Consider the following 26,701-nt stretch of genomic DNA (forward strand, 5'->3'; position numbering starts at 1 on the left):
AGGAAATCAGGAAAGCAATACCATTTATAATACCCCTAAAAAAATAAAATACTTAGAAATAAATCTAACCAGGGATGTAAAAGACCTATACAAATAAAACTACAAAACACTACTGCAAGAAACCCAAAGAGACCTACCTAAATGGGAAAATATACCATGCTCATGGAAAGGTAGACTCAACATTGTGAAAATGTCAATTCTAACCAAAACAATCTACAAATACAATGCAATCTTGATCCAAATACTAACAGAATTATTTAAAGAGATGGAAAAACTAACTACTAACTTTATATGGAAAGTAAAGAGGCCCCGGATAGGTAAAGCACTATTGAAAATGAAGAATAAAGTAGGAGGCCTCACACTACCTGACCTTAGAAGCTGCTATACAGCTATGGTAGTTAAAACAGCCTGGTACTGGTACAACAGATACACTGATCAATGGAACAGAATCAAGAACCCAGATGTAAATCCATTCACCTACAGTCACCTGATCTTTGACAAAGGCCCAAAGTCCATTAAGTGGGGAAAAGATAGTCTTTAATAAATGGTGCTGGCAAAACTGATGTTCATCTGTAAAAAAATGAAACAGGACCCATACCTCACACCATACACAAAAACTAATTCAAAATGGATCAAAGACTGAAATATAAACCAAAAACTATAAAGACCATAGAATAAAAAATAGGGACAATGTTAGGAGCCCTACTACCTGGCATAAATACAATACAAACCATAATTACAATGCACAAACACCAGAAGATAAGCTAGATAACTGGGATCTTCTAAAAATTAAATACTTATGCTCATCAAAAGACTTCACCAAAAGAGTAAAAAGAGAACCTACAGACTGGGAAAAAAATTTTGGCTATGACATATCCAACAAAGGTCTAATATCTAAAATCTGTAGGAAAATCAAAAACCTCTACAACAAAAAGACAAATAATCCAATTAAAAAATGGGCAAAGGATATGAACAGACACTTCACTAAAGAAGACATTCAGTCGGTTAACAGACAGGTGAGGAAATGCTTGCAATCACTAGCCATTAGAAAAACGCAAATTAAAACTAAAATGAGATACTATCTCACTCTGACACTACTGGCGCTAATCAAAAAAACAGAAAATAACAAACGTTGGACAGGATCCACAGAGATTGGAACTCTTATGTACTGCTAGTGGGAATGCAAAATGGTACAACCATTTTGGACAATGATATGGCACTTCCTTAGAAAGCTAGAAATAGAAGTACCATATGATCTAGCAATCCCACTCCCAGGGATATATCCGAGAGAAATAAGAGCTGCTACATGAATAGACATATGCACACCCATGTTCACTGCAGCATTCTTCACAATAGCAAAAAAATGGAAACAACTTAGGTGCCCATCAGCAGATGAATGGCTAAACAAACTATGGTAAATATACACAACGGACTACTACACAAGGATAAAGAATAATGATGCATCTGTGAAACATCTCACAACATGGATGAATCTCGAGGGGATTATGCTGCATGAAAGAAGTCAATCACAAAAGGACAAATACTGTATAAGACCACTATTATAAAAACTCATGAAAAGGTTGACACACAGAAACAGTTTTTGATGGTTACTAAGGAGGGGAGGGTGGGGAGGGAAAAACACTAAATAGACAATACGTAAGTCGTAACTTTGGTGAAGGGTAAGACAGTACACAATACTGGGGAAGCCAGCACAACCTGACCAAGGCAAAGTCATAGAAGCTTCATAGACACATCCAAACTCCCATAGGGACTGACTTACTGGACTGAGGTCTGGACCATGGTCTCAGGGGAGATCTAGCTCAATTGGCATAACACAGTTTATAAGGAAAATGTTCTCTATCCTACTTTGGTGAGTAGCGTCTGGGGTCTTAAAAGCTTGTGAGCAGCCATGTAAGATACATCTACTGGTCCCAACCTGTCTGGAGCAAGGGATAATGAAGAAAACGAAAGACACAAAGGAAAGATTAGTCCAAAGGACTAATGGACCACAACTCCCTTGGCCTCTACCAGACTGAGTCCAGCACAAGTAGATGGTGCCCAGTTACCACCACTGACTGCTCTGACAGGGATCACAATAGAGGGTCCCAGACAGAGCTGGAGAAAAATGTAGAACAAAATTAAAACTCACAAAAAGAAAGACCAGATTTACTGGTCTGACGGAGACTGGAGAAACCCCGAGAGTATGGCCCCTAGACACCCTTTTAACTCAGTACTGAAGTCACTCCTGAGGTTCATTCTTCACCCAACATTAGATGGGCCCATAAAACAAACAATAATACATGTAGCTCAACCATGTGTACAAGACTAAATGGGCACACCAGCCCAGGGGCAGGGACAAGAAGGCAGGAGGACACGGGAGGGTTGGACAAATGGAAATGCGGAACCCAAGGTCGAGAAGGGGAGAGTGTTGCCATGTCCCAGGGTTGGCAACCAATGTCACAAAACCATATGTGTATTAATTGTTTAATGACAAACTAATTTGCTCTGTAAACCTTCACCTAAGGCACAATTTAAATAAACAGAAAGAAAGAAATATGAGTTACCCCAAGTTACAATCTAATAGGTATGTAAGAAAACAACTCTACCAAAACCTACGTCCTTTATTTATTTATTTTTTCTCTCTCTCTTTTTATTTTTTATTTTTTTTGGTGGTGGGGCATGGTGATTCTTGGAAGGGGCACTGGTGGCACAGTGGTTAAGTGCTCAGCTGTTAACCAAAAGGTCAGCAGTTCGAATCCACCAGCTACTCTGTGGGAGAATGATGTGGCAGTCTGCTTCTATAAAGATTACAGCCTTAGAAACCCTATGGGGCAGTTCTACTCTGTCCTACAGGGTTGCTGTGAGTCAGAGTCGACTTGAAGGCAATGAGTTTTTTTGGGTGGTTCATGGAATGAGGCAGAGGTAATAGGGGCAGTTCTTAGGAAGATGGAACTGAAACTGTATGAAATGCAAGGACAGCATCTCGTACTTTCCATCCTAACCTACAACTAGAAGGAATTCTCTATAAGGTTGTTTATACTGGGCTTACTTTACAGATGGGAAAACTGAAGCCCAGACCTAGAAAGACAAAGTGTTCCTAACAGGGAATCCAGTGCAGTATTCTGCTCTTCTTTTACTTGTTGAGAGGATTGCTTTGGTGTGCTAAAAAAGTATTTTATGAACTTTGTAATTGCTTTCTTACTCTGTTGAAACCAGGTTGCCCAGAAGAGCATTTCCCATACCTGGGCTTGTGAAACACTGGTCCCTGTCAATCTGGTTAGAGAATTCCTGCACACCACTCAGTCCTTCCCAAGCCCTGAGAACTCCTACACACACACACCACCAGCTCGTCTGTGTGATTCGAACCCAGGGCTTCTCAAACTTACTTAAACTTATCAAAACCCCTTTCCCTGAAACACCTGCTTACATCACCCATCAATGGGAAGACCAACCCTCCAATACCTCCCTGAGTCCCAGGTCCCCAAATTTCTATATTTATAAAATCAAGTTAAAGTAAAGATTAGTAACACACCTGGAGATGGGTAACAGGAGTCACGTAACTAACATGAGGTTTGCATGTCAGAATGGATTTTCCCTCATATTTCACCTTGAGATAACATGAGTGATGACGAGAGTGAGAGAAAAGTCTAGGGTTAAGTGTATGAATATGTATAAACTTCAGGACTTTTCAGAAATAGCTTAAGTTTCTCACCAGATGTTTCCCTTGCCCATCTTCCCACTTCCCCTCTCTCAACTTCCCCCAAAACCAGGCTAGTCAATCCACCTCATAGCTTCATATATGGAAAAAAAAAAAAAATCAATTTTCCTAAGTTAGTTTCTAAATTTCAGCTTTTTAAGGCTTTCACATCATTTTATTTTACATTTGCTTACATTTGCATTTGCCTAGTGATAGAATCAGGTTTCTTAGGATGCAGCTCTGAGAGAAGCACATGTAAGAACGAGGGGCCTGCGAGGTTTGTGTTTCTCCTCACTAGCCACCAGAGCAAGCCAGAATTCCTGTCTTCAGAGCACCCATTGCCATTGAGCAGACTCTGACTCATACTGACCCTGTGGGGAGAAGGAAACTGTTCTGACAACACGATTGACTGACTAACTAATTTGGTCACTTTGATCTTCATAATGACTATTCCAAACCACATTTCATATGCGCCTGAGTGTCTTTGAACACAAAGTACTTTAGTGTACTACAATAATATCATTACAACCAAACCAGAAGTTCAAGAATTAAACCATGCTGGCCTCATTTCCACACCAGCTTTTGTCACAGAAAATGGCCGCAACCTATACTTGGAAAACATGCATCTGTGCGTGTGTGTGTGCATTCACGCGTGTGTGTGTGAGAGGGAGAGAGAGAAAGAGAAATAAAGGCAGAGGCAGAGGCTGAGAGACTGCCTGACTGCTGGAAAACAGCAATCACTTTTTAACAGAAACTAAAACTATGTATTCTGATCATAGTTTTCAGTCAGTTAATAAAAATACTGAAACCAAAGCTTCAAAATCCTCAGAACACATTATACAACTTAAAAGCAAGAGACCACAAATCACACCTAGTTTTAAAAAAATCTAAAATAATTAGAAACTATAAGAATTTTACATTTTATTCTGTTCTGATCATCTGATTAAAGGCAAATTCAATTAATACTTGTAAATTAAAATATATATATACTGATCATCCATCATTAACATCATCAAGATCCCTCAGTAAGCAAACAGAACAGGTCCTGTGTAGTCCATTTTACACATTTGGATTAAGAGGTGCTTTCAAGGATGATGACTGAGCAAATAACTGAGGGTTTGTACAGAGTGCCCTCTCAGCTCTGAAGACCCTGATCCCCTCCACTGTCCAAGGTTCAAATCAAAGCCTCCAAGAATCGTTTCTAGATTTCTCATTCTACTCCAGTCACTATTAATCTTTGTTGTCTGCATCTTCATACCTTTTGGTACCTCCATCACTTATTCCTATCCACTACCCACTGGAGATTTTATAACATGTCCATCTCCCTCGCTAAGGTGTTTTCTTCCTGTTTCCGTTGTTGTTTGTTGTTAGGTGCCATTGAGTCGGTTCCAAATCATAGCGACCCACTGCCCGGTCCTGCGCCATCCTCACAATCGTTGCTATGCTTGAGTCCATTATTCTGTTCCCATACCCATTCCCATTGCCGTCGAGTCGATTCCAACCCGTAGTGATCTTATAGGACGGAGTAGAACTGCTCCATAGGGTTTCCAAGTAGCAGCTGGTAGATTTGAACTGCTGACTGTTTGGTTAGCAGCCAAAGCTCTTAACCACTGGGCCACCAGGGCTCCTGTGCTCCCATAGTGCCTAGAAATTACTATACACCAGCCCTTGTTCTTAGTGCTTTACTTTACATACTAACTTATTTAATACTCAACACGCTGGAAGGAGGAGACCTAGTATCACAGTGGCTAAGGGCCCGGCTGCTAACCGAAAGGTTGGTGGTTCTAACCCACTAGCCACTCTGCAGGAAAAAAAAGACCTGGCAGTCTGCTTTTGTAAAGATTATAGACTAGGAAACCCTACTGGGCAGTTCTGCTCTGTCCTATAGGGTCACTATGAGTCGGAATCAACTCAAAGGCACCCAACAACAACAACAACAGCCCTGGAAGGTAAATACTATTATTACTCTGATTTTGCAGAAAAAGATAGTGAGACATAGAGACATTAAGTAGCTTGTCCAAGATCACGGGCTTAGTCAATGGAGCCAGGACCTGAACCCAGGCTGTCTGGCCCCAGAGCCTGTGCTCTTAACCCCTAAGCCATGCTGCCTCTCATAAGAGGTGTGTAATAAACATTTGCTGAAGTGAACAAAAAAGCAAGCTTTGGGATATGTTTTACAGAATCTAATGCTCAAAATGTGGTTTTCTGGAGCCCTTTCTTCCTATCACCACTCAAACGATTTTAAACACACAAATCCCAAGATAAAATGCTAAAAAACCATCCATAATCCACAATGGGCAAGCATATAGCATACTTACTAGATCCAGATATGTTCAAGACTTTACATTCTTCGATGTTGGCATCACTGTCAAAATATATTTTGATTTTGCCACTGTGAGCTTTATTGTCATAGGTAATCTGGAGACACAAATGTATGTAGAGATTATAACCTAGTAGAAAGCTTAGCTTGTTAAATAAATTGTGCTTAAAAAAAAAAATAGCATCCAAATAGCTTGCTGCTACAAAGAGAATCATGCTAATAAAAATGGCCTCATCAATGATTTCTTCACAACTTTCTATTATTAATGGAAAAATATATATAGTCTAAAGGGTGAACATATGAAGTTCTGCTAAATCCAGGACATCACACCTCTGGTTCAGAGAAATCCTAGAGAAGACAACCAACCAGTTTCCAGGACCAAAAACTAGAATTCACCAATTTTGACAAGAGAACACTGAAGGAAATTTGCCCAGTTTTATACAGAATGAAATTCAAAAACATTTGCTTCCATTTAGGTCTTTGGGTGTGACACACTAGGTTTTCACTAGGCTAGAAATCGTTTTTTTTGCTTGCTTCAATGGCTGCATATAATGCTCTCAGAAACAACAAAGATTGCTCCAAAGCTGCAGACTGAACCATCTCCATGGTAGGCTAAACTCAACATGTCCAACCTGGGCTCTGGAACTTTCCAAGTGCCCCCAAACTCCCCTGTCCTGGCTTCCCACATGCCGGCAAACGGCAGCTGCATCCTTCCAGATGCCTGGGCAGGGGTCTCAGGGTAGACTTGACTCCCCCTCCCCCTATCTGGCCTGTTGGCAGATCCCACCTGGTATGTCTTCAAGGTAGACCTGGGGTTCGACCATGCCCCCACTCCACCATGCTGCCGTCATCTCCCCTGCAGTATCGGGGTGGCCTCCTCTGGTTCCCTTACACCTGAAGTTTCCACTTTGAGCCCACTCCCAATGGAGCAGCCAGAGGAATCCTGCTGGAACCTCTATCATGTCTCCCCTATCCAAAAGATTTCCAAATGTCCCGAAATCTTCCACATTACTTGTCAATCATATAAAGTTGGTAAGTGATACATGCCAAGTGGTTTTGAGAGTGAACACATTATGAAATCCAAAAAATTCACAGGCAGAGAACCTGGAGAGCTGAACGTGTAGGTGATCTGTGGACAAATCTACCTGTGCCTTAGCACCTCTGAACACAAAGCATATTCTGTGTACTCCAATAACATCATTATGACCAAACCAGAAGCTCAAGAATTAAACCATACGGGCCTCACTTCTATACCTGTAAGCTATAATTAAACCTCCACTAACCTTGGATGCTCAAGATCTCTACTTCCCCAAGGAGAAGCCCTAACATACTTCTCTCAAGCCTTTATAACCTTAAAGCAGAAAACAGAAACAAACAAAACCCAAACCCATTGCCATCAAGTTGATTCCCACTCATGGCAACCCCCAGTGTTACAAAGTAGAACTGCTTCATTGGGTTTTCTTGGCTCTAATCTTTATGGAAGCAGATCACCAGGCCTTTCTTCTGCAGTGCCACTGGGTGAGTTTGAATTGCCAACCTTTAGATTAGCAGATTAGCAGTCAAGTGTAAACCATTTAAGCCACCCAGGAAACTTCTTAAAGCAGACAGAAGTAAAAAAAAATGAAAGCCAATTTTTAAAAATTCACACTGTTTACCATGCCCGACATAGTCATAAATGATCTTGCCCTTTGCTGATCTCACTCCTCCATGCACCTCTCCTGCCTCTCCTTGTCCATCCAGATCCTTCCTGCTCCTCTTGCCTACCCTAAGGCGAATTATCATGCTCGTCTCCACTGAAGTCATTCTTCCTTACTACAGTATCACCATTTGTAATTACTTTTATTTCTCTAGTTACTTTTTTTTCCGCTATATGTCTTCTCCACTAGGCGATCAGTTTCCCAAGGGCCACTGTTTCTCTGTTGTTGTTAGTTACCCTTGAGTAGGCTTTGAATCATGGCAACCTTATGTATAACAGAAAGACATGTTGCCTGGTCCTGTACCATCTGCATGATCTTTGGTATGCTTGAGTCCATTGTTATGGCTATTGTGTTTCTCTAGGGTATAGCAAAATACTTGGCACATAGTAGGGACTCATTAAGTACTTATTGCATGTTGCTGAATGAAGCATCCTTCTGAATTGCTAAAAGACAGTTTTGTACAGCTTATACCTTAGCATTCACCTTAGTCCTCAATAAACATTAACTAATAAATAAAGCATGAAACTTCATATAAGTGAGAAGGCAATTTGCTCTCCCCACAAAAGTGAACAGTCTCTTGTACTGCACACGCCCCCTCCCAAAATAAAAGGAGCAACAATCGTTCCTTTGCAAACTAGCCTTCAGGTCAGGGTGGCAGCTTCTGGCACGAGGTTTAAAAACATTTGCTACTTATTTGCAAAGAACTTCCTCTGAAGGTGGAAAAGACATTATTAATACTTAAAACAGTCATGACAAGCGATTTTATTATATGTGAGGAGAATAGCAGGTCAAAGCCAATTTCAAAAATTCCTCTTTTCAACCCAGAAATCTAGTTTTAAAAAGGTGGAAAGAGCTCGCTTTGTTTTCAGAAGTTGATGATCTCTGGATCATCAGGGCTATAAAGCGTCATTAAAATGATTTTAAATGTGAGTGAGTTTAATACACTTACAGGCTGCTGTGCTTTACACTCTGATCTACGAAAGGCAAACAGAAAGATGACAAAAATGGCTTTAGTAAAACAAAGACATTTACCCTATTCTGAAAGACGTAACAGTCCGGTAACTCGCGGGAGCGAATTGTCTGAAGGTCAATGCCTTTGAGCTGAAAGGAGATTTCAATTTGTAAAAGCCTGAGGAAAAAAAAATTATCAGTAGGTAATGAATGGTCATAGGCTACCACATTACTCCCTACTCCCTTGGGAAATGAGACTTAAAAGACTTAAACTTACCGATAAAATTCCAGGCAGAAGAATGATGAGTTCTTCCAGTCCTGAGGGTTCTTGCTGAGGACCTGAAGGCTTAAGTGAATACACTCTGGGCCAATAAAAGAATGAGTAAAGACTGATTTCAGGCAAGAATCAGATGCAAAAACTAGTATGCAAAAGCTCATGAAAGGCAGGATACAGACAACATTTCAAAGTTTCTCCCCACAAGATACTTACTAATTACAATGGGAAGAATAGTAACCTTACAGTGAGAACAGAAGTCATGCGCCCCTTGATATGATGCACTGAGACAGACATTATTTGTGCAGCATTACTGACAAAAATGCATGACCTCATGAAAAAACAGACAAACCCAAAGTGAGGGGCATTCTACTCATGCTATTCTTCAAAAATGTCAAGATCATAAATAGAATGCCAATTTTGTACCAGGTTAAAGGAACAAAACATGAAGGAGCCTTGTTGGTGCAACAGTTAAGCCCTCAGCTGCTAACCCAAAGCTCAGCGGTTCAAACCCACCCAGCAACTCTGAGGCAAAAAGACCCGGCGATCTGCTTCTACAAAGATTACAGCCTAGAAAAACCTATAGGGCAGTTCTACTCTGTCACCATGGGGTGGCTAGGAGTCAAAAATTTACTCGACAGCACCTAACAACAACAAAGAGACATGACAACTAAATGCAGTGGGCAGGATTCTGAACCACAGCAATAAATAAGCAGCAGCAGCTTCATCCTAATAAAGGACATTAGGACAATCGACGAAATGTGAACATGGTTTATAATGTCGTATCAATGTTAATTCCAGGTTTTGAATATTGTATGCTGGTTACTCACGAGAATGCATTTGTTTTGGAGAAGTACATAGGAAAAATGATAAAACACATGTGGCAAAATGTTAGCATTTGGGAAATCTGGATGAAGTATATACAAGCAGTCCTCATGGTTATGAACAACCCATAGTTATGAACCAATCCCCATAAAGCCTATTACATTAAAACTTTGAGGTACGTACAATGGTTGGTAATAACAAATGGGCGCTACTTTGTGATATGTATCAAAACTATTATTATTACTGTATTATTATGTTAAAGATGTTTGAGTGTTTCTGGAAGTGTTTCTTTAATGCTTTTTATGCAGAGAAAGGTATACTATATACTAAGACAAACATTTGACTAACTGGCGGTAGATACAAACTGTACCTAATTGCTCCAACTTACGTACAAACGACTTAAAGACAGATTTAGGAATGGTACTCGTTCATAATCCAGAGATTGCCTCTACAATAAATCTTTGTGTGCTGTTTTTCAACTTTCCTCTAACACTTGTTCAAAATAAAAAAAGAAAGGAAAGGAATTTTGGTTGAATTCAAATAAAAACAAATTATGAGCTGCAAACTTAAAAGAAGATTCCCGGAGCCTTACATAAGAATTAGCTTCGTTATTTTGTAGCCCAAAACCCTTGTTGTACAGGGCAGAAAACTGAGGTGGTCTAAAGAAGGTGAATACCTCAAGGTCAGAAAGACATAGGACAGATCTGGTGATAGAGCAGCCTGGCTGACTCTCACCCAGATTGTTGCTGTCCCTCCATGCTGCCTTTGAAAAGTCAGGGTCTAATACAGTGCCTGACACTCTGTAGGAGCTCAAGAAATCTTGGTAGTCTAATGGCTAATTCTTTAAGGGTGTTATTCCACAAGTGGAATTCTCTATTCATTTATCTATCCCTTCAACTACAGTTGAAGGTCTTTGAGGGCAAGTGCACAACTATGTTGCACTTTGTTAAACACTCTTTGCCTAGCATACAGTTGGCATTCAAAATATGTGCCAATATGAAAATTTGGCTTTCAGAGCCCAAAATGCGGACACAGAGCTCAACAGGTAACTCAACAGGCACAATATTTAAGAAAAGCAGATTCCAGAGGGGGCATGTCTCTTTGTTTGGTAAATGAAATATTAGCATCAAGAAATTCAGTGTTGGTTTTCCTGACTGAACCTCAATTGATACAGTGAGGTAGGTTAATCAAAAGAAACTTGTTTTCTGACATGAGAAAACTGATAATCATAAAAATAGCAAAAATGTACTGGGCAATTACTCTGTGGACTATGGAGGTAGCAGTGGAAATGTAAAAATCAAATTCAAACTTGAGGCTTGAGCAATTAGGAATTGTTATGGATTGAATTGTGTCCCCCCAAAATGTATGTCAACTTGGCTAGGCCATGATTCCCAGTATTGTGTGACTGTCCACTATTTTGTCATCTGATATAATTTTCCTATGTGTTGTAAATCTTACCTCTATGATGTTAATGAGGCAGGATTAGAGGCAGTTATGTTAATGAGGCAGGACACAATCTACAAGAATAAGTTATGTCTTAAGTCAATCTCTTTTGAGATATAAAAGAGAGAAGGGAGCAGAGAGACCTGGGGACCTCATACCACCAAGAAACAAGAGCCAGGAGAGTAGAGCGCCCTTTGGACCCAGAGTTCCTGCACTGAGAAGCTCCTCAACCAGGGGAAGATTGATGACAAGGACCTTCCCCCAGAGCTGACAGAGACAGAAACCCTTCCCCTGGAGATGGCACCCTGAATTTGGACTTCTAGCCTCCTAGACTGAGAGAATAAATTTCCCTTTGTTAAAGCCATCCACTTGTAGTATTTCTGTTATAGCAGCACAAGATAACAAAGACAGGAATATTATGGTTTAATATGAAATGTCTTCACCGTTTTCTGTACCAGGCATTGTGCTACAGGCTTTATATGCTCTCTCATTTAAGGCATCATCTTGTTTAATTCTCCAAACAACTTTGTGAGATAGGTACTACTGCTGCCATTTTACAGATGAAGAAAGCAAGACACAGAAAGATCAAGAAACTTCCCCAAGGTCACACAGCTAGCTAGTGGCAAACCAGAATTTAAATCTACATGTGTCTAGCTCCAGAACCTGAGCTCTTCACTGGTTCAAGTATGAGGCTGATGCCTAAGCACATATTTCAGAAGAACATCAAAAGACACAGGCCCCCTACCAGACTCATTCATTTATTCAGTAAGTTTGCTAAGAGCCTTTATAAACCAGGCTCTGTCCTAGGTACTGAAGGTAAAGCAATGGACAGAACAGACAAGGTCAGTATCTTTGTGGAGCTTTTACATTCTAGTGGGGACGAGGAACAATAAGCAAAAAATATATACAAGATAATTTCACATTGTGAGAAGTACTGTGAAGATAGGGTAAAGTGACTAAGGAGAGTGTATAGGTGGGGTAGCCCTACCAGAGACAAGGTGGTCAGAGAAGGGCTTTGAGGTTATGACAACATTTGAACTGAAACTGAGAGAGGAAAAAGGACTATCTATGTGTAGATTCAGGGGAGTGCTCTGAGTAGAAAAACAAAAACAAGCACAAAGTCTCTCAGGTAAGAAAAAGCTTGGCTTGTCCAAGAAAGAGACAGGATGCTAGAACAGAAAAATGGAGACAGGTGTGTAAGGGGCTTGGGGAGGCAGGTAGATGGCTTGCTCCTCTAGGGATTTGTGGATTTTAATTCTAAGTGGAATGGGAAGTCTCTAATGTCTTTTAAGCCAAGGACTGACATGATCCGATTTATGTTTTTAAAAATATAACCCCAGGTGCTGTGGGGCAAGGCAGGGGTGGTAGAAGCAAGACTCAAAGCAGGGAGGCGAGTCTAAGCAAGAGATGATGGTGACTTGGACTACGGTGGTGGCAGTGCAGTGGAATTGGAGAAATCGAATTCAGGTTTGGGGCTTCAACAATTGGGAATACTGTGGTTTGATATGAAAAGCTGGTACCATTTTCTGAGATGAGGAAGACTAAGATAAAAAACAAACAAACAAACATAAAAACCCAGGTTGGGCCAGGGGTGATGTTATGGATTGAACTGTATCCCCCTAAAATGTGTGTCAACTTGGCTAGGCCATGATGCCAGTATTGTGCAGTTGCCCATCATTTTGTGATCTGGTATAACTTTCCTATGTGCTGTAAATCCTAACCTCTCTGATGTTAATCCATGGTCGCTATGAGTTGGAATCGACTCGACAGCAACGGGTTTTTTGATGATGTTAATGAGGCAGGATTACAGGCAGTTATGTTAATGAGGCAGGACTCAATCTACAGGATTAGGTTGTATCTTGAGTCAATCTCTTTTAAGATATAAAAGAGAATCGAGCAGAGAGGCGAAGGACCTTCTCAGGGACTGAATTATGTCCCCCCAAAAATGTGTGCATCAATTTGGCTGGGTCATGATTCCCAGTATTGTGTGGTTGTCCTTCATTTTGTGATTGTAATTTTATGTTAAAGAGGATTAGGGTGGGATTGTAACACCCTTACTCAGGTAATATCCCTGAGGTTCCCACGCTGAGATGCTCCCAGACCAAGGGAAGACTGCTAACAAGGACCTTCCTCCAGAGCTGACAGAGAGAGAAAGCCTTTCCCTGGAGCCAGCGCCCTGAGTTCGGACTTCTAGGCTACTGGACTGTGAGAGAATAAACTTCTCTTTGTTAAAGCCATCCACTTGTGGTATTTCTGTTATAGCAGCACTAGATGACTAAGACAGAGCTCATACCGCCAAGCAAGAAGAGCTGAGAGTGTAGCACATTCTTTGGACCCAGGGTCCCTGAGCTGAGAAGCTCCTAGACCAGGGGAAGATTGATGACAAGGACCTTCCCCCACAGAAGACAGAGACAGAAAGCCTTCCCTTGGTACTGGCACCCTGAATTCGGACTGCGAGAGAATAAATTTCGGTTTGTTAAAGCCATCCACTTGTGGTATTTCTGTTATAGCAGCACTAGATAATTAAGACAGGTGGGGAGGTGAGGGAGGTTCAAAATGGTCTGTTTGGACACATCAGGTTTGAAATCCCTATTAGACATTGTTTTAGTTATCTAGTGCTGCTATAACAGAAATACCACAAGTGGATGGCTTTAACAAACAGAAATTTATTTTCTCACAGTCTAGTAGGCTAGAAGTCCAAATTCAGGACGTCAGCTCCAGGGGAAGCCCTTCTCTCTCTGTAGTTCTGGAAGAGGGTCCTTGTCATCATTCTTCCCTTGATCTAGGAGCTTCTCTGCATAGGAACCTCTGGTCCAAAGGACACGCTCTGCTCCTGGTGCTGCTTTTTTGGTGGTACGAGGTCCCCCACTCTCTAGTTGCTTCCGTTTCCTTTTATCTCTTGTAAGATAAAAAGTGGTGCAGGCCACACCCCAAGGAAACTCCCTTTACATTGGATCAGGGGTGTGACCTGAGCAAGGTTGTTACATCCCACCCTAATCCTCTTTAACATAATCTAATCTTGCCTCATTAACCACAGGCAGAGATTAGGATTTACAATACACAGGAAAATTATATCAATCACAAAATGGAGGACAACCACACAATACTGGGAATCATGACCTAACCAAGTTGACACGTATTTTTAGGGGACACAATTCAATCTACGACAGACATCATAGTGGAGTTGTCAAGTAGACAACTATATGAGGAATCTTGAGCCCAGGGGAGAATTCAGGTTAGAGATGTAAAGTTGGATGCCATCAGTATATAGATGCCAGAGAGAAAAGAGGTTGTTCCTCAGAAGCTGAAAGGGCTGAGAGCTGGTGCTCAGGTGCTTTAACTGTGGTCTTTTCATCTGTACTTCTGTAACGTGAGGGTAAAAAGCAGAGGAGGGAAGCTATGCAAGGAGCTTTGAAGATGTGCAGCAAGAAGTGAGGGCATTGTACTCTGGGGGCTTTTATTCTTTTTCCTCCAATGACCATGAAGCAAGGTTATCAGCTGGAAGCGATGAAGAGAAGAAGGCATGGAGCACTATAACGAGAGAGAAGACAAGCAATCATCACCTTAGAGCGAGGATGAGAGCTAAGGGATTTCCGTAGGATTTCAGGGCAGTTCGGGGCTCGGTTGAAGTTTGTTTGTTGGCATGAATTAAGAGAAGCCCTTTGGCCTGGTGGTACATCTTAGGTTCAGAGAGATATGACAGCATTTTGTTTGTTATTTGTCACTGTTTGTAAATTTTGCCCTCTAAAAATCTAGTTCACTGTTCAAATTTTGGATCGGTTTGTTTGAAATTATAGTTACACTTTATCTAAATACACATTCGGAACTCTTGGAAGGCTTGTAGTCCTTACACTATAGTCGGCGCTACTGAGGCGGCCAATCACCTGGTGGCAGCAAAACCTAAGAACTGAGATTTAAAAAAAGAAGAAGAAAGGAAGGAAGAAGAAAAAAGCAGACCCAGAGGGCAAAAGCCCTAAGTAAAACATCCAGCCTCAAACAGAACTGGTATGTACAGTAAAGGTCTCATGACTGAACAAATGTCACTCACAGAGCAGATTACTCCAGCAAAGGAAGTAAAAACCCTATGAGAGACAAAGGGAGAGTGGATACAATAATGTCTTTAAAACAGCAGGGAAAATGATGAAATGGAGAGAATGTCTTATGCTAAGCAAATCTGGAAGGGAGAACATAAGAAATTGTTTAATATGTGCTACAGAAAGCAAAACACTGTATTAGAATGATAGCCACCCAAATGTTGTAAGAAAAATCTTTTTTAACAGGATTCATAAACTCTTCCCAGTGAGGCTGAGCTGGAAAGATGCAGCCCTAGAGGCAGGAATGGGAGGGACATGGCCGCAGCGTGAATTGAGAGAAACATTCAGCTTGATTTGCACGGAAGTTGTGCGGCTAACTCTAAACCCACTGGGAAAGCAAGGCATTCAGACAAATCTCTGCATTTAGCACACTGAAGGATGACTCTCTAACTAGTACGGATCATGCAAAATTCATAATGAGTAGCAAAACTGGAACCAAACCAAAAAAACTAAACCCGTTGCTGTGGCTTCAACTCCAATTTATAACGACCCTACAGGACAGAGTAGAACTGTCCCATAGGGTTTCCAAGGCTGTAAATCTTTACAGAAGCAGACTGTCACATCTGTCTCTTGTAGAACGGCTGGTTTGTTTTAACTGTCAACAATTAGGTTGGCAGCCGAGTGCTTTAACCACTGTGCCACCAGGGCTCCTTCAATTTAGAGCAGCTTCTACTAATTCACCTACTTAAACTGTAAGTTTAAAATGCAACAATGAGGTTAAATTCAATTCCTGTGCATATCATCTGCAGGCTTCCTTGAATGTGTCTAAGAGAAGAAAATCTAAACTCCAGTATTAAGTATTTTTAAAATATTTTTTATATCTCTTGAATGGATATGTCAAAAGGTTCTCTTTGACAAGTTATATATAATAAGTCAAGAAATGCAATTAATCTGGTTAAACAGTCTCTCTTAAAGTCAAATTAATGACAAGTTCTCTCCATTTGGTTAAAATGATTCCATATTCTGACTGAAAGAGAATTAACAGGGCACCACTGTTTCATGGTCAGGAAAGCAAACCTACTTTCTGACACTGCTTGTGTTACCTAGCCACTTATATTGATTTTGGCCACATTTCTTTACTTGATTTTCCAAGAAAAATCAATTGGGGAAAACAGCTTATGAATCACTGGAAAACTATCAAATGGTGCATTCAATTTGAGTTGCCCATTTTTAAAACGGTAAGTGGCCAATGGCTTACCTGAAGCCGCGGGTCACTAGACAAACCCTCAGCCCCACCTATCACGGGCTCCTATCTCAGTTATTATAAACCCACAGGGAGAAGCACAGCTGAAGGCACCAGGTAAAAGACTGAGGCTGGAACAGGATGAGTGCCTGTAGACTGGCTGCCAAAAAGATGGCAGGAAAACAGAAGTCCCTGGGGCAATAAGACCACGAACATTTTTATCACTTAGAACTAAGACCTTCACCTATCTGGTCTCTGAAACAAACCTGGGAGGCAGAGACTGCATAGGCCCCTGATGGCTGTGGTTTAGAAGCTGCTACTGGAGTCAAGAGCATGGGACACATTTAATCATGAAGAGATTCTGAACAGGCAGCACATGGAGAGTGAGTAGAACCTCTGTCTTACAGGGGTGGTCTGCTGTGTTACCAAGGTACCTTAAGATCAGATTATAGATAATACGGTCAAATGAACTGTGTGACATTTTCATTTTAATGAGACTATTCCAAACTGTAATCGCTACTGGAACCTCCACTCCTGAACGGCTGACTACTAACGTGAGGAGCCATTTTTTGATTAATCTTTGCAACCCCTGTACATAAAGCTGGGAGTGCCTGGGGCACTCATTCAACACCAGATGTTTGTTGAATGAATGACAAAACCCCCAGAGTCTTAAGTCAAACACTTTGCATTTACACTGGTGTGCTTTTATATTCTTAACAGAGTAAGAAAAACCAAACCCTTTGCCATGGAATCAATTCCGACTCATAGCGACCCTTAACAGAGTATCACAAAACAATTCTTCTTGATTTGCTGTTAACTTTTTGCTAAGCAATCTTCTAAAAGAGAAAATGAGTTGCTAATCACAATTCAACTTTGAAGAGCATTTACATATTCTACAAATAATAAAAACAAGGGTTCAAAGCATTTTTACACACATTATTTCATTTAATAAATACCGGCCCTTCTTTTTTTCAAAAAGTCTAAATGTTTCTTCATGGGAGGAAAAATCGAAACAAACAGGAAACACCTATGTCACTCTAAACCCAACAATCCTGAATTGCACTAAAGATATCCAGAACGCTGTCCCTGGTTTATAGTTGCACAGTTTTCTGAGTCAAAGCCCTTTGCAGGCAAATGCTAAAGTGACTCCTCTAATAGGCTAGCTCTCACAAAAGCAAAGTTGTTCCATTTGGGTTGCCAACACACCAGGGCATTTTTGCTCTTACCACAGAGATGATAACAGCATAATGTAATCAAATGATCAGTGCATTACCTGTCTCAACATCGCTGTCAATATTCAGTGTCTCATTAGAAGGAAGCATGGTCCCTTTCTTGTAATGCTGCTTACAGACTTTTAAGCCATTTCTATTGTCTTCATTTTCTCCATACGCAACAGTCCCCAGGGTTATGTTCTTTAGATGATGATACTATTAAAAATAGTTAAATAAAAACACATATGAGTTTTTAAATGTTTGATCAGAAGTTATAGCATATGGGATATACTTTTAGCTATTTTTTAATGCTTGTATCAATTAAAAAAAAAAAAAAACCAAACCCATTGCCATTGAGTCGATTCCGACTCATAGTGAGCCTATAGGACAGAGTAGAACTTCCCCATAGGGTTTCCAAGGAGCGCCTGGTGGATTCAAACTGCCTACCTTTTGGTTAGCACAATAGAACTCCCCAAATTAAAATAACACAAGGTAATTTTCTCAGGTTGTGCAGGAGCACACTGCCTCACAGGACTCAAAACTCAAGTAAACATGCTAACAGATGCTCCCCATTTCACTCAGACCCAAAGCCAAGGTCCTTCCTTATCTTTCTGACCTCACTGATAACTACTGCCCCAACCACACTGGCCTCCAGGCAGTTCCTAGAGCCGACCAGGCATACTTCTGCCTCAGGCTTTTGCTGTACCTTCTGCCTAGCATTCCAGATATCCATCTGCATGATTCACTCCTTCAAGTCTTGACTCAAATATCACCTTCTCAGTGAGGCCTTTGCTCACCACCTCCATGAAAATGCAAACACCCATCACTCCACTCAGGCACTTCCGAGTCGTCCTCTGCTTTGTTCCATAGCAGTTACCACTTTCTGACATCCCAAGGAGGACCTGAGCCAGCCATATTCCACAACTCACATACTTCAGTCTTTTGCTATCTGCACCGACAGGTTTTACTAGGCCCCTATCTTCATTAATATGACTTTACAGTTCCAGGAAACTCTTATCCAGGAACATAAAAGTTGTACAGAATCATACTGATCATTTCAGGAACATCTGAAAAACTCATTTGTTTAAATCCATTTCTGATTTAATATCAATGTGAAGATTTAGTCTGGTAACAACTCCAAGACTCTTTGAAACCCCCTAAACCCTCACCTTGCTGTGTCAAAGAATCCTAAACCACTCTATCAGGATCATCATCCCATTCTAATAAAGCTCCTCCCCCACTGAAAGATCCACCTTAAACCAGACCCCAAAACCTTTATCCGGACTTTGCCCTCCCCACCCACTACTGAGACTTGTCAAGATAGTATCTCCGTTATTGCTATAAAACTCTAAGCTCAGCTTTCATTATCACCATGTTTTTCTGCGGTGCTTTCAGAGAGCCAGCATTTGATACTATCATGACCATGGGACATTATAGCTCCCACATACATTTTGGGTCTCTCAGGTTTCTTGGGAAGCAGCTTTCCTATTGAGAGTGTATGCTGCCACTAGGTGAAGGCCTGTATGACAGTTTGAAACTGAAGAAACAGGCATGTGCCTCAAATTACTGTTTTTAAAGGGTATTGTATGATGTATGTACATTTCTGGTAGGAAAACTAAAATTCTGAAAATTTTTACTTGGGACATATATGTCCCACCGGACTCTGGGGGACTCTGGGGTAGAATTAGTGGGACATTGTGTATCCCACTGGACTCTGAAGGGTAGGATTTTTGTTTTGGGAAGGAGACAAAAAATCCACACTAGCTACAAAAAAATCAGACACACTCAATGATGCAGCATGCATTCCATGCATTTTATTAATGAAAAAACATAATATTAACAAAAAATTTTTAAAAATTTTTAACTGGGTCAGGGAAGGGTTTAAACATTTAGCTTCTTTTCATTTCTCTGGTTCTCCCCACTAAAATAAGATTCAACAAGGGCAGAGTTTTTGTCTGTTTTATTCACTGCTATATCCTCAGTGTCTAGAACAGTACCTGATACACACTGGGTACTAAAATATTTATTTATTTAATGAATTAATGAAAGAGAATAAAAATATATTCTCTCTCCTGTGATGGTTAAGGTTGTGTGTCAACTTGGCTGGGCTATGATTCTCAGTGGTTTGGCAGTGATGATGTAGTTTGGCAGTGATGATGTAGTTTGGCAGCTATGTAATGATGTAATCACTTCCATAATGAGATGTGATATAATGTAATCACCTCCATGATGAGATCTGTTATGAGCAGCCAATCAGATGGAAGGGAGTTTCCTTGTGGCTGCTGCATGCATCCAATATATGTGGACTTTCTGGCAAAACTTGCTCACTTTTGGTCACCCTGGATCCTGCAGCTGAGTCCTGTTCATCTGACCTCCAGTTCTTGGGACTTGAGCTAGCAGCTTCCCTGTCAATCTTGGGATTCTTCAGCCTCTGCAGCCTGTGAGCCAGTAGCCTGCCATCTTACCTGCTGATCTTGGGATTTGTCGGCCACCACAGCCTGTGAGCCAGAGGCTTGCTGTCTGACCTGCCGATCTTGGGTTCACCAGCCCTTGCAGCTATATGAGTCAGGAGAAGCCTCAAGCCTGACTCATGGACTTGGGACTTTCCAGCCTCTACAACCACATGAGCCATTTCCTTGATATAAGCGCTTCACTGGTTTTGCTTCTCTAGAGGGTCTAAAACACTCCCCTAAATGCTTTCTTTAATTCTCATACCTGCCTGTTGTAGTTAGGTGCCGGCAAGTCAATTTTGACTCATAGAAACCCCATGTGACAGAGTAGAACTGCCCCATAGGGTCTTCTAGGTGGTAATCTTTATGGGAGCAGATTGCCAGGTCTTCCTCAAATAGAGCCGCTGGGTGGGTTCAAACAGCCTTTCGTTAGCAGTCAAGTACTTAACCTTTGTGCCACCAGGGATCCTTGACATATTTGCCTATATATAACTATATCATATCATACTGCATATTCTTAAGATTCAGCCAGGATTATTAATGCTAAAACAGCAAAATAGGGACTCTAGAATCTTAGATTTGGTATCTCACTCATCAAACCTTCCAAGATTATAAATCTACTCTTGGCTATTTGGTCTAGGGTAAAGTAATCTCCCAAAGGTAGTAGGTGTGAAGGTATAAATAAAAAAGATAAACTTTAAAGAAAAACTTAAAATAGGGTTTGGTGTGAAAATATAATTACAGACATAGCAATAAACCACTTTTGGCAGACTATAATTTACTTTAGAACATTTCAATACATGTATAATTTTTTTTTGCTAAGACAACAAGGCAAAGTATCAATATATTCTTAAAGTATAGATCATTCACAGTGAAACACTTGCCTGATTAATAGCAAAAAAGATGCTCTCATAGGTGTCCTCTTGAGTATACACACTGCAGCTATAGTCATCTTCATCTATGCCAGAATATCCTTTCAAAAACAAGTGCTTAAAAGCAACAGTGGAATCTTCTTTGAAAGCAACCACCAACTGATTACTTAAACCAAAACGAACAAGCTAGAAAAGAGAATTAAATAGGATTATATGAATATCACCATTTGCCAAGGAAGGCAGGTGCCTTATCATCATGAATACCACTACACATTTTTACTTTTCTTACACTTTTGCCCTCTGTTCCCACTCAGTTTGAGAAATTCTCACCTATAAACATCAGTAAGGAAAGTCTCACTTCTTTGGTTTATATCAACAGCATCAATGTCAAAATACAAGCCCAAATGAAAAAATGGCCTCATTAAGTACATCAGCAACTGAAAGTAACATAAAACTCGCAAATATTACCACTCCCAATGACTAAGACCCTACTGGTCCTTAATTAAGGGAAAAAAGAAGAACCCAAATCAGTTAACTCTGAATGCATTTTTCTCATACTTGAGATTTCAAATTAATTGTTTTAAAAATTGATATATTTGCTAAAGCCATAAATCACACCTCATTGATTTGACATTTAGAAATCACAAGTTCTTTTTTAAAAATCACAACTATAGTTTGCATGTGGCTTTTAAAAATACTTTTGAAAAGTGGCCATGTAGGATCCTTACTCCAGTTAGGAAATAATAGCTGTCAAAGGAATTCAAATAATCCAGCTCTGCAAAAATTCTCTTACAAGATTTACACCTAAAAAAAGAGGTTCCACCTCCAAGATCTACAGTTATTGAAACACACGAAAGGAGAACAGAGCTTGCTTTATCTATATGATGTCAAATGAATTCAATGTCCCCAAGCATCACCTTCTAGAGATGTAACTCCTACTTATTCCTCCTCATACAGTATCCTGGCACAAGGTTAGGCACCCAAGGTTTCTCATAACCGGGAGCGAAAGTATTCTTTCTGCTTAAAGTTTTCTTGTTGTTGTTGTTGTTACATGCTGTCAAATTGGTTCCAACTCATAGCCCCCCCATGTACAACCGGATGAAACATTGCCCAGTCCTGCGCCATCCTCACAATCATTGCTAAGTTAGAGCCCACTGGTAGCCATTGTGTCAATCCATCTTGTTGAGGGTCTTCCACTTTTTCACTAACCCTCTACTTTACCAAGCATGATGTCCTTCTCCAGGGACTGGTCCCTCCTGATAATATGACCAAAGTAAGTGAGACAAAGTCTCGCCATCCTCGCTTCTAAGGAACATTCTGGCTGTACTTCTTCCGAGACACATTTGTTTGTTCTTCTGGCAGTCCATGGTATATTCAATATTCTTCACCAATACCATAATTCAAATGCATTAACTCTTCTTCAGCCTTCCTTGTTCATCGTCCAGCTTTCACATGCATATGAGGTGACTGAAAATACCATGGCTTGAGTCAGGCACACCTTAGTCCTCAAAGTGACATCTTTGCTTTTTAACACTTTAAAGACGTCTTTTGCAGCAGATTTGCCCAGTGCAATACATAGTTTTATTTCTTCACTGCTGCTTCCATGGGCATTGATTACGGATCCAAGTAAAATGAAATCCTTGACAACTTCCATATTTTCTCTGTTTATCTTGATATTGCTTATTGGCCCAGTTGTGAGGATTTTTGCTTTCCTTATGTTGAGGTGTAGTACATACTGAAGGGAGTTTTCTTTTTGAAACCCAGTAAGTGGGGAAAATTAGTGGATGCTAAAAGTTTACAAAAGGTCAGTAAGCTACACACACATGCTCTCTCGCTCTTTCTCCCAGCCCCACTTCCCCTCTCTCTCCCATGTACACACGTGTGCACAAATGTACACACAAGCAGTAGAGAAAGGGAAGTCACACCTCTGCAGACCCTATCCCACACTTTCTTCCCCATCTACCCACATCATCTCTTCCGGGCTTCCTCTTAGGACAGTGACAGTCTAGAAAGTTTGCCCCAAGTCCTTACCCTTCCACTTATTAGAACTGGGTAATATTGACTAAGTCACCAAAGCAGTTTGGGACGCTGCTTCTTCATGTGTGGAATTAGCAACTTTAACTAGATGACTCTGGCAGTTCTGTCATTTCCTGTCATTCTGTGGTTCAATGATACATCTGCATGGCAATAAATAAGTCATATAAATAAGTCAATAACTGAACCATTCAGATGAAACAGATGTTGATTTGTATATGCAAACTGGCATATATTTTTTAAAGTTGTTTATAATTTTCAGCTTTAAATTTTGTCTGACTTTTTAAAAAAGGTTTAATAATAAAAACAATAGCTACCGTTTTCCAACAATTATTATACTCCAGGCTTGTACTGCTTTATGTACATTATCTCATTTACCACTTCAACTCTATAAAAATGTTACTACTGTTATCTCTACTTTACATATATAGAAACTGAGATTTAGCCTCATTAAATTGCCAAAGATAATTCAAAAATGGCTGCAGCAGTACATCAACAGGGAAATGCCAGAAATTCAAGCCAGATTCAGAAGAGCACATGGAACAAGGGATATCATTGCTGAACTCAGATGATCTTGGCTGAAAGCAGAGACTACCAGAAAGATGTTTGCTTGTGTTTTATTGACTATGCAAAGGCATGCGATTGTGTGGATCGTAACAAATTATGGATAACATTGCGAAGAATGGGAATTTCAGAACAGTTAATTGTGCTCATGCAGAACCTGTACATAGATCAAAAGGCAGTTCTTCAAACAGAACAAGGGGATACTGCGTAGTTAAAATCAAAAAAGGTGTGCATCAGAGTTGTATCCTTTCACCATGCTTATTCAATGTGTATGCTGAGCAAATAATCCAAGAAGCTGGACTATATGAAGAAGAATGGGACATCAGGATTGGAGGAAGACTCATCAACAACCTTCGATATGCTGATGGCACAACCTTGCTTGCTGAAAACAAAGAGGACTTGAAGCACTTAATAATGAAGAGTAAAGACTACAGCCATCAATGTGGATTACATCTCAACATAAAGAAAACAAAAATCCTCACAACTTGGCCAATAAGCAACATCATGATAAACAGAGACAATATTGAAGTTGTCAAGGATTTCATTTCACTTGGATCCACCATCAACACCCACAGAAGCAGCAGTGAAGAAATCAAATTATGTATTTGTCATGGTTTGAATTATGTCCCCCAAAAAATGTGTGTATCAATTTGGCTGGGCCATGATTCCCAGAATTGTGTGGTTTGCCTCCATTTTGTGATTGTAATTTTATGTTAACGAGGATTAGGGTGGGATTGTAACAACGCCCTTACCCAGGTCACATCCCTGATCCACTGTAAAGGGAGTTTCCCTAGGGTGTGGCCTGCACCACCTTTTAGCTTACAAGAGATAAAAGGAAAGGGAAGCAAGCAGAGAATGGGGGACCTCACACCATCAAGAAAGCAGTGCCAGGAACAGAGCGCATCCTTTGTACCAGGGTCCCTGCGCAGACAAGGTCCTAGTTCGAGGGAACACCGAGGAGAAGAAGGCCAACAGAGAGAAAAAGCCTTCTCCTGGAGCTGATGCCCTGAATTTGGACTTTTAGCCTACTTTGACTGTGAGGAAATAAACTTCTCTTCGTTAAAACCATCCACTTGTAGTATTTCTGTTATAGCAGCACTAGATAATTAAGACAGTATTGCACTGAGCAAATCTGCTGTAAAAGACATCTTTAAAGTGTTAAAAAGCAAAGATGTCACTTTGAGGACTAAGATGTGCCTGACTCGAGCCATAGTATTTTCAATTATCTCATATGCATGCAAAAGCTGGACAATGAATAAGGAAGATCAAAGAAGAATTGATGCCTCTGAATTATGGCATCGGCAAAGAATATTGAATATACCACAGACTGCCAAAAGAACAAACGAATCTGTCTTGGAAGAAGTATTCCTTAGAATAGAGGATTGTGAGACTTCGTCTCACTTACTCTGGACATGTAACTAGGAGGGACCAGTCCCTGGAGAAGGACATCATGCTTGGTAAAGTAGAGGGTCAGTGAAAAAGAAGACTCTCGACGAGATGGACTGACACAAAGGGGCAACAATGGGCTTAAACATAGCAATGATTGTTGATGATAGCACAGGACCGGGCAGTGTTTTGTTCTATTGTACATGGGGTCACTATGAGTTGGAACTGACTTGGCGGCATTTAACAACAAAAAAAGCAAATTTCCCCAAGTCACCAAACTAGACTGGAAGTCAAGCCTAACTCCAAAGTTCTTTTTATTATTCTATACAAACAATTTCCTTCTGCAGAAAAATTTATCTTTAGGACTATTCTTATAGAAAGAATTTAAGTGCTAGCTTTCCAGAATTGTGAAAGACAACTATTGTTTCAGAATATACATGGATGCCATGCTTTTGCACCGAAGTCTCATCATGTCACATTCCTCAAATTCCAAGTCAAAGGATCAAGCAATTGTTAAAACGCACCTATTCTAAGGAAAACATCCAATAAAGGCCCTACACTATCCAACCTGTGCTGAAAATCAAGCAAAAGAAGGCTAAAGGTTCTAAGCACGTGATGTCTATCAGTGGTGCCTGTAGGTCATGGTCCTTTTTGAAAGCAAATCAGAGAACCAATTTGCCCACAAATATTTCAAAGTTTGATTAAAAATACTGACACATAAAAAAATTAGCACACACACGTATGAAATAAGTACTTTAACCAAATTTTGCTGAGTGCTTACTCTGTGCCAAGGCGAGATACAATGGTAGGTAAGATCAATAGTATATGCTGTTCGATAACAACCCTTATGATTGAGAACTAGGCACTATGCTAAAAAGTTTAAGATTATTTTTTTAAATAATAAATGCTGGAAAGGTTATGGAGAGACTGGAACACTTATACACTGTTGGTGGGAATGTAAAATGGTACAACCACTTTGGAAATAGATTTGGTACTTCCTTAAAAAGCTAGAAATAGAAGTACCATACGATCTAGCTATCCCACTTCTTGGAACATAACCTAGAGAAATAAGAGCTGTCACACGAATAGATACATGCACACCCATGTTCATTGCAGCACTGTTCACAATAGCAAAAAGATGGAAACAACCTAGGTGCTCATCAATGGACGAATGCGTAAACAAATTATGGTATATCCACACAGTGGAATATCATGCAATGATAAAGAACAATGATGAAGCCGTGAAACATCTTGTAACATGGAGGAATCTGGAGGACATTACGCTGAATGAATTTACTCAATATTTAGACAAATATTGTATAAGACCACTATTATAAGAACTCAAGAAAAGGTTCAAACACAGAAGAAAACATTCTTTGATGGTTACGAGGGTGGGAAGGGAGGGTAAGGGTTATTTGCTAACTAGATAGTAGATAAGAATTGTTTTAGGTGAAGGGAAGGACAGCACATACTACCAGGGAAGTCAGCACAACTGGACTAAACCAAAGCTAATAAGTTTCCTGGATATAATCGAACACTTTAAGGGACAGAGTTGCAGGGGTAGGGGTCTGGGGACCATGCTTTCAGGGGACATCTAGGTCAACTGGCATAACAAAGCTTATTAAGAAAATGTTCTGCATCCTACTTTGGTGAGTGGCATCTGGGGTCTTAAAAGCTTGCAAGCGGCCATCTAAGATGCA

The 26,701-nt window shown here is 40.4% G+C and overlaps 1 protein-coding gene across 4 annotated transcripts in view; it reads right to left on the bottom strand.

Moving 5' to 3' along the window:
- Positions 1 to 26,701, bottom strand: part of MCOLN2 (mucolipin TRP cation channel 2) — an 84,725-nt gene that overhangs the window by 19,677 nt on the left and 38,347 nt on the right. For all 4 annotated transcript variants that reach the window (XM_023731599.1, XM_023731591.1, XM_023731595.1 and 1 more), the window contains exons 3-7: positions 21,030 to 21,203; positions 17,758 to 17,911; positions 8,943 to 9,027; positions 8,747 to 8,843; positions 6,016 to 6,115 (exon numbers count right to left, since the gene is read on the bottom strand). In XM_023731599.1, the coding sequence (XP_023587367.1) occupies positions 6,016 to 6,115; positions 8,747 to 8,843; positions 8,943 to 9,027; positions 17,758 to 17,911; positions 21,030 to 21,203 (610 nt within the window). The remainder of the gene's footprint in view (positions 1 to 6,015; positions 6,116 to 8,746; positions 8,844 to 8,942; positions 9,028 to 17,757; positions 17,912 to 21,029; positions 21,204 to 26,701) is intronic.

This window comes from Trichechus manatus, unplaced genomic scaffold, assembly GCF_000243295.1.
Source record: "Trichechus manatus latirostris isolate Lorelei unplaced genomic scaffold, TriManLat1.0 scaffold00003, whole genome shotgun sequence".
Lineage (NCBI taxonomy): Eukaryota > Metazoa > Chordata > Mammalia > Sirenia > Trichechidae > Trichechus > Trichechus manatus.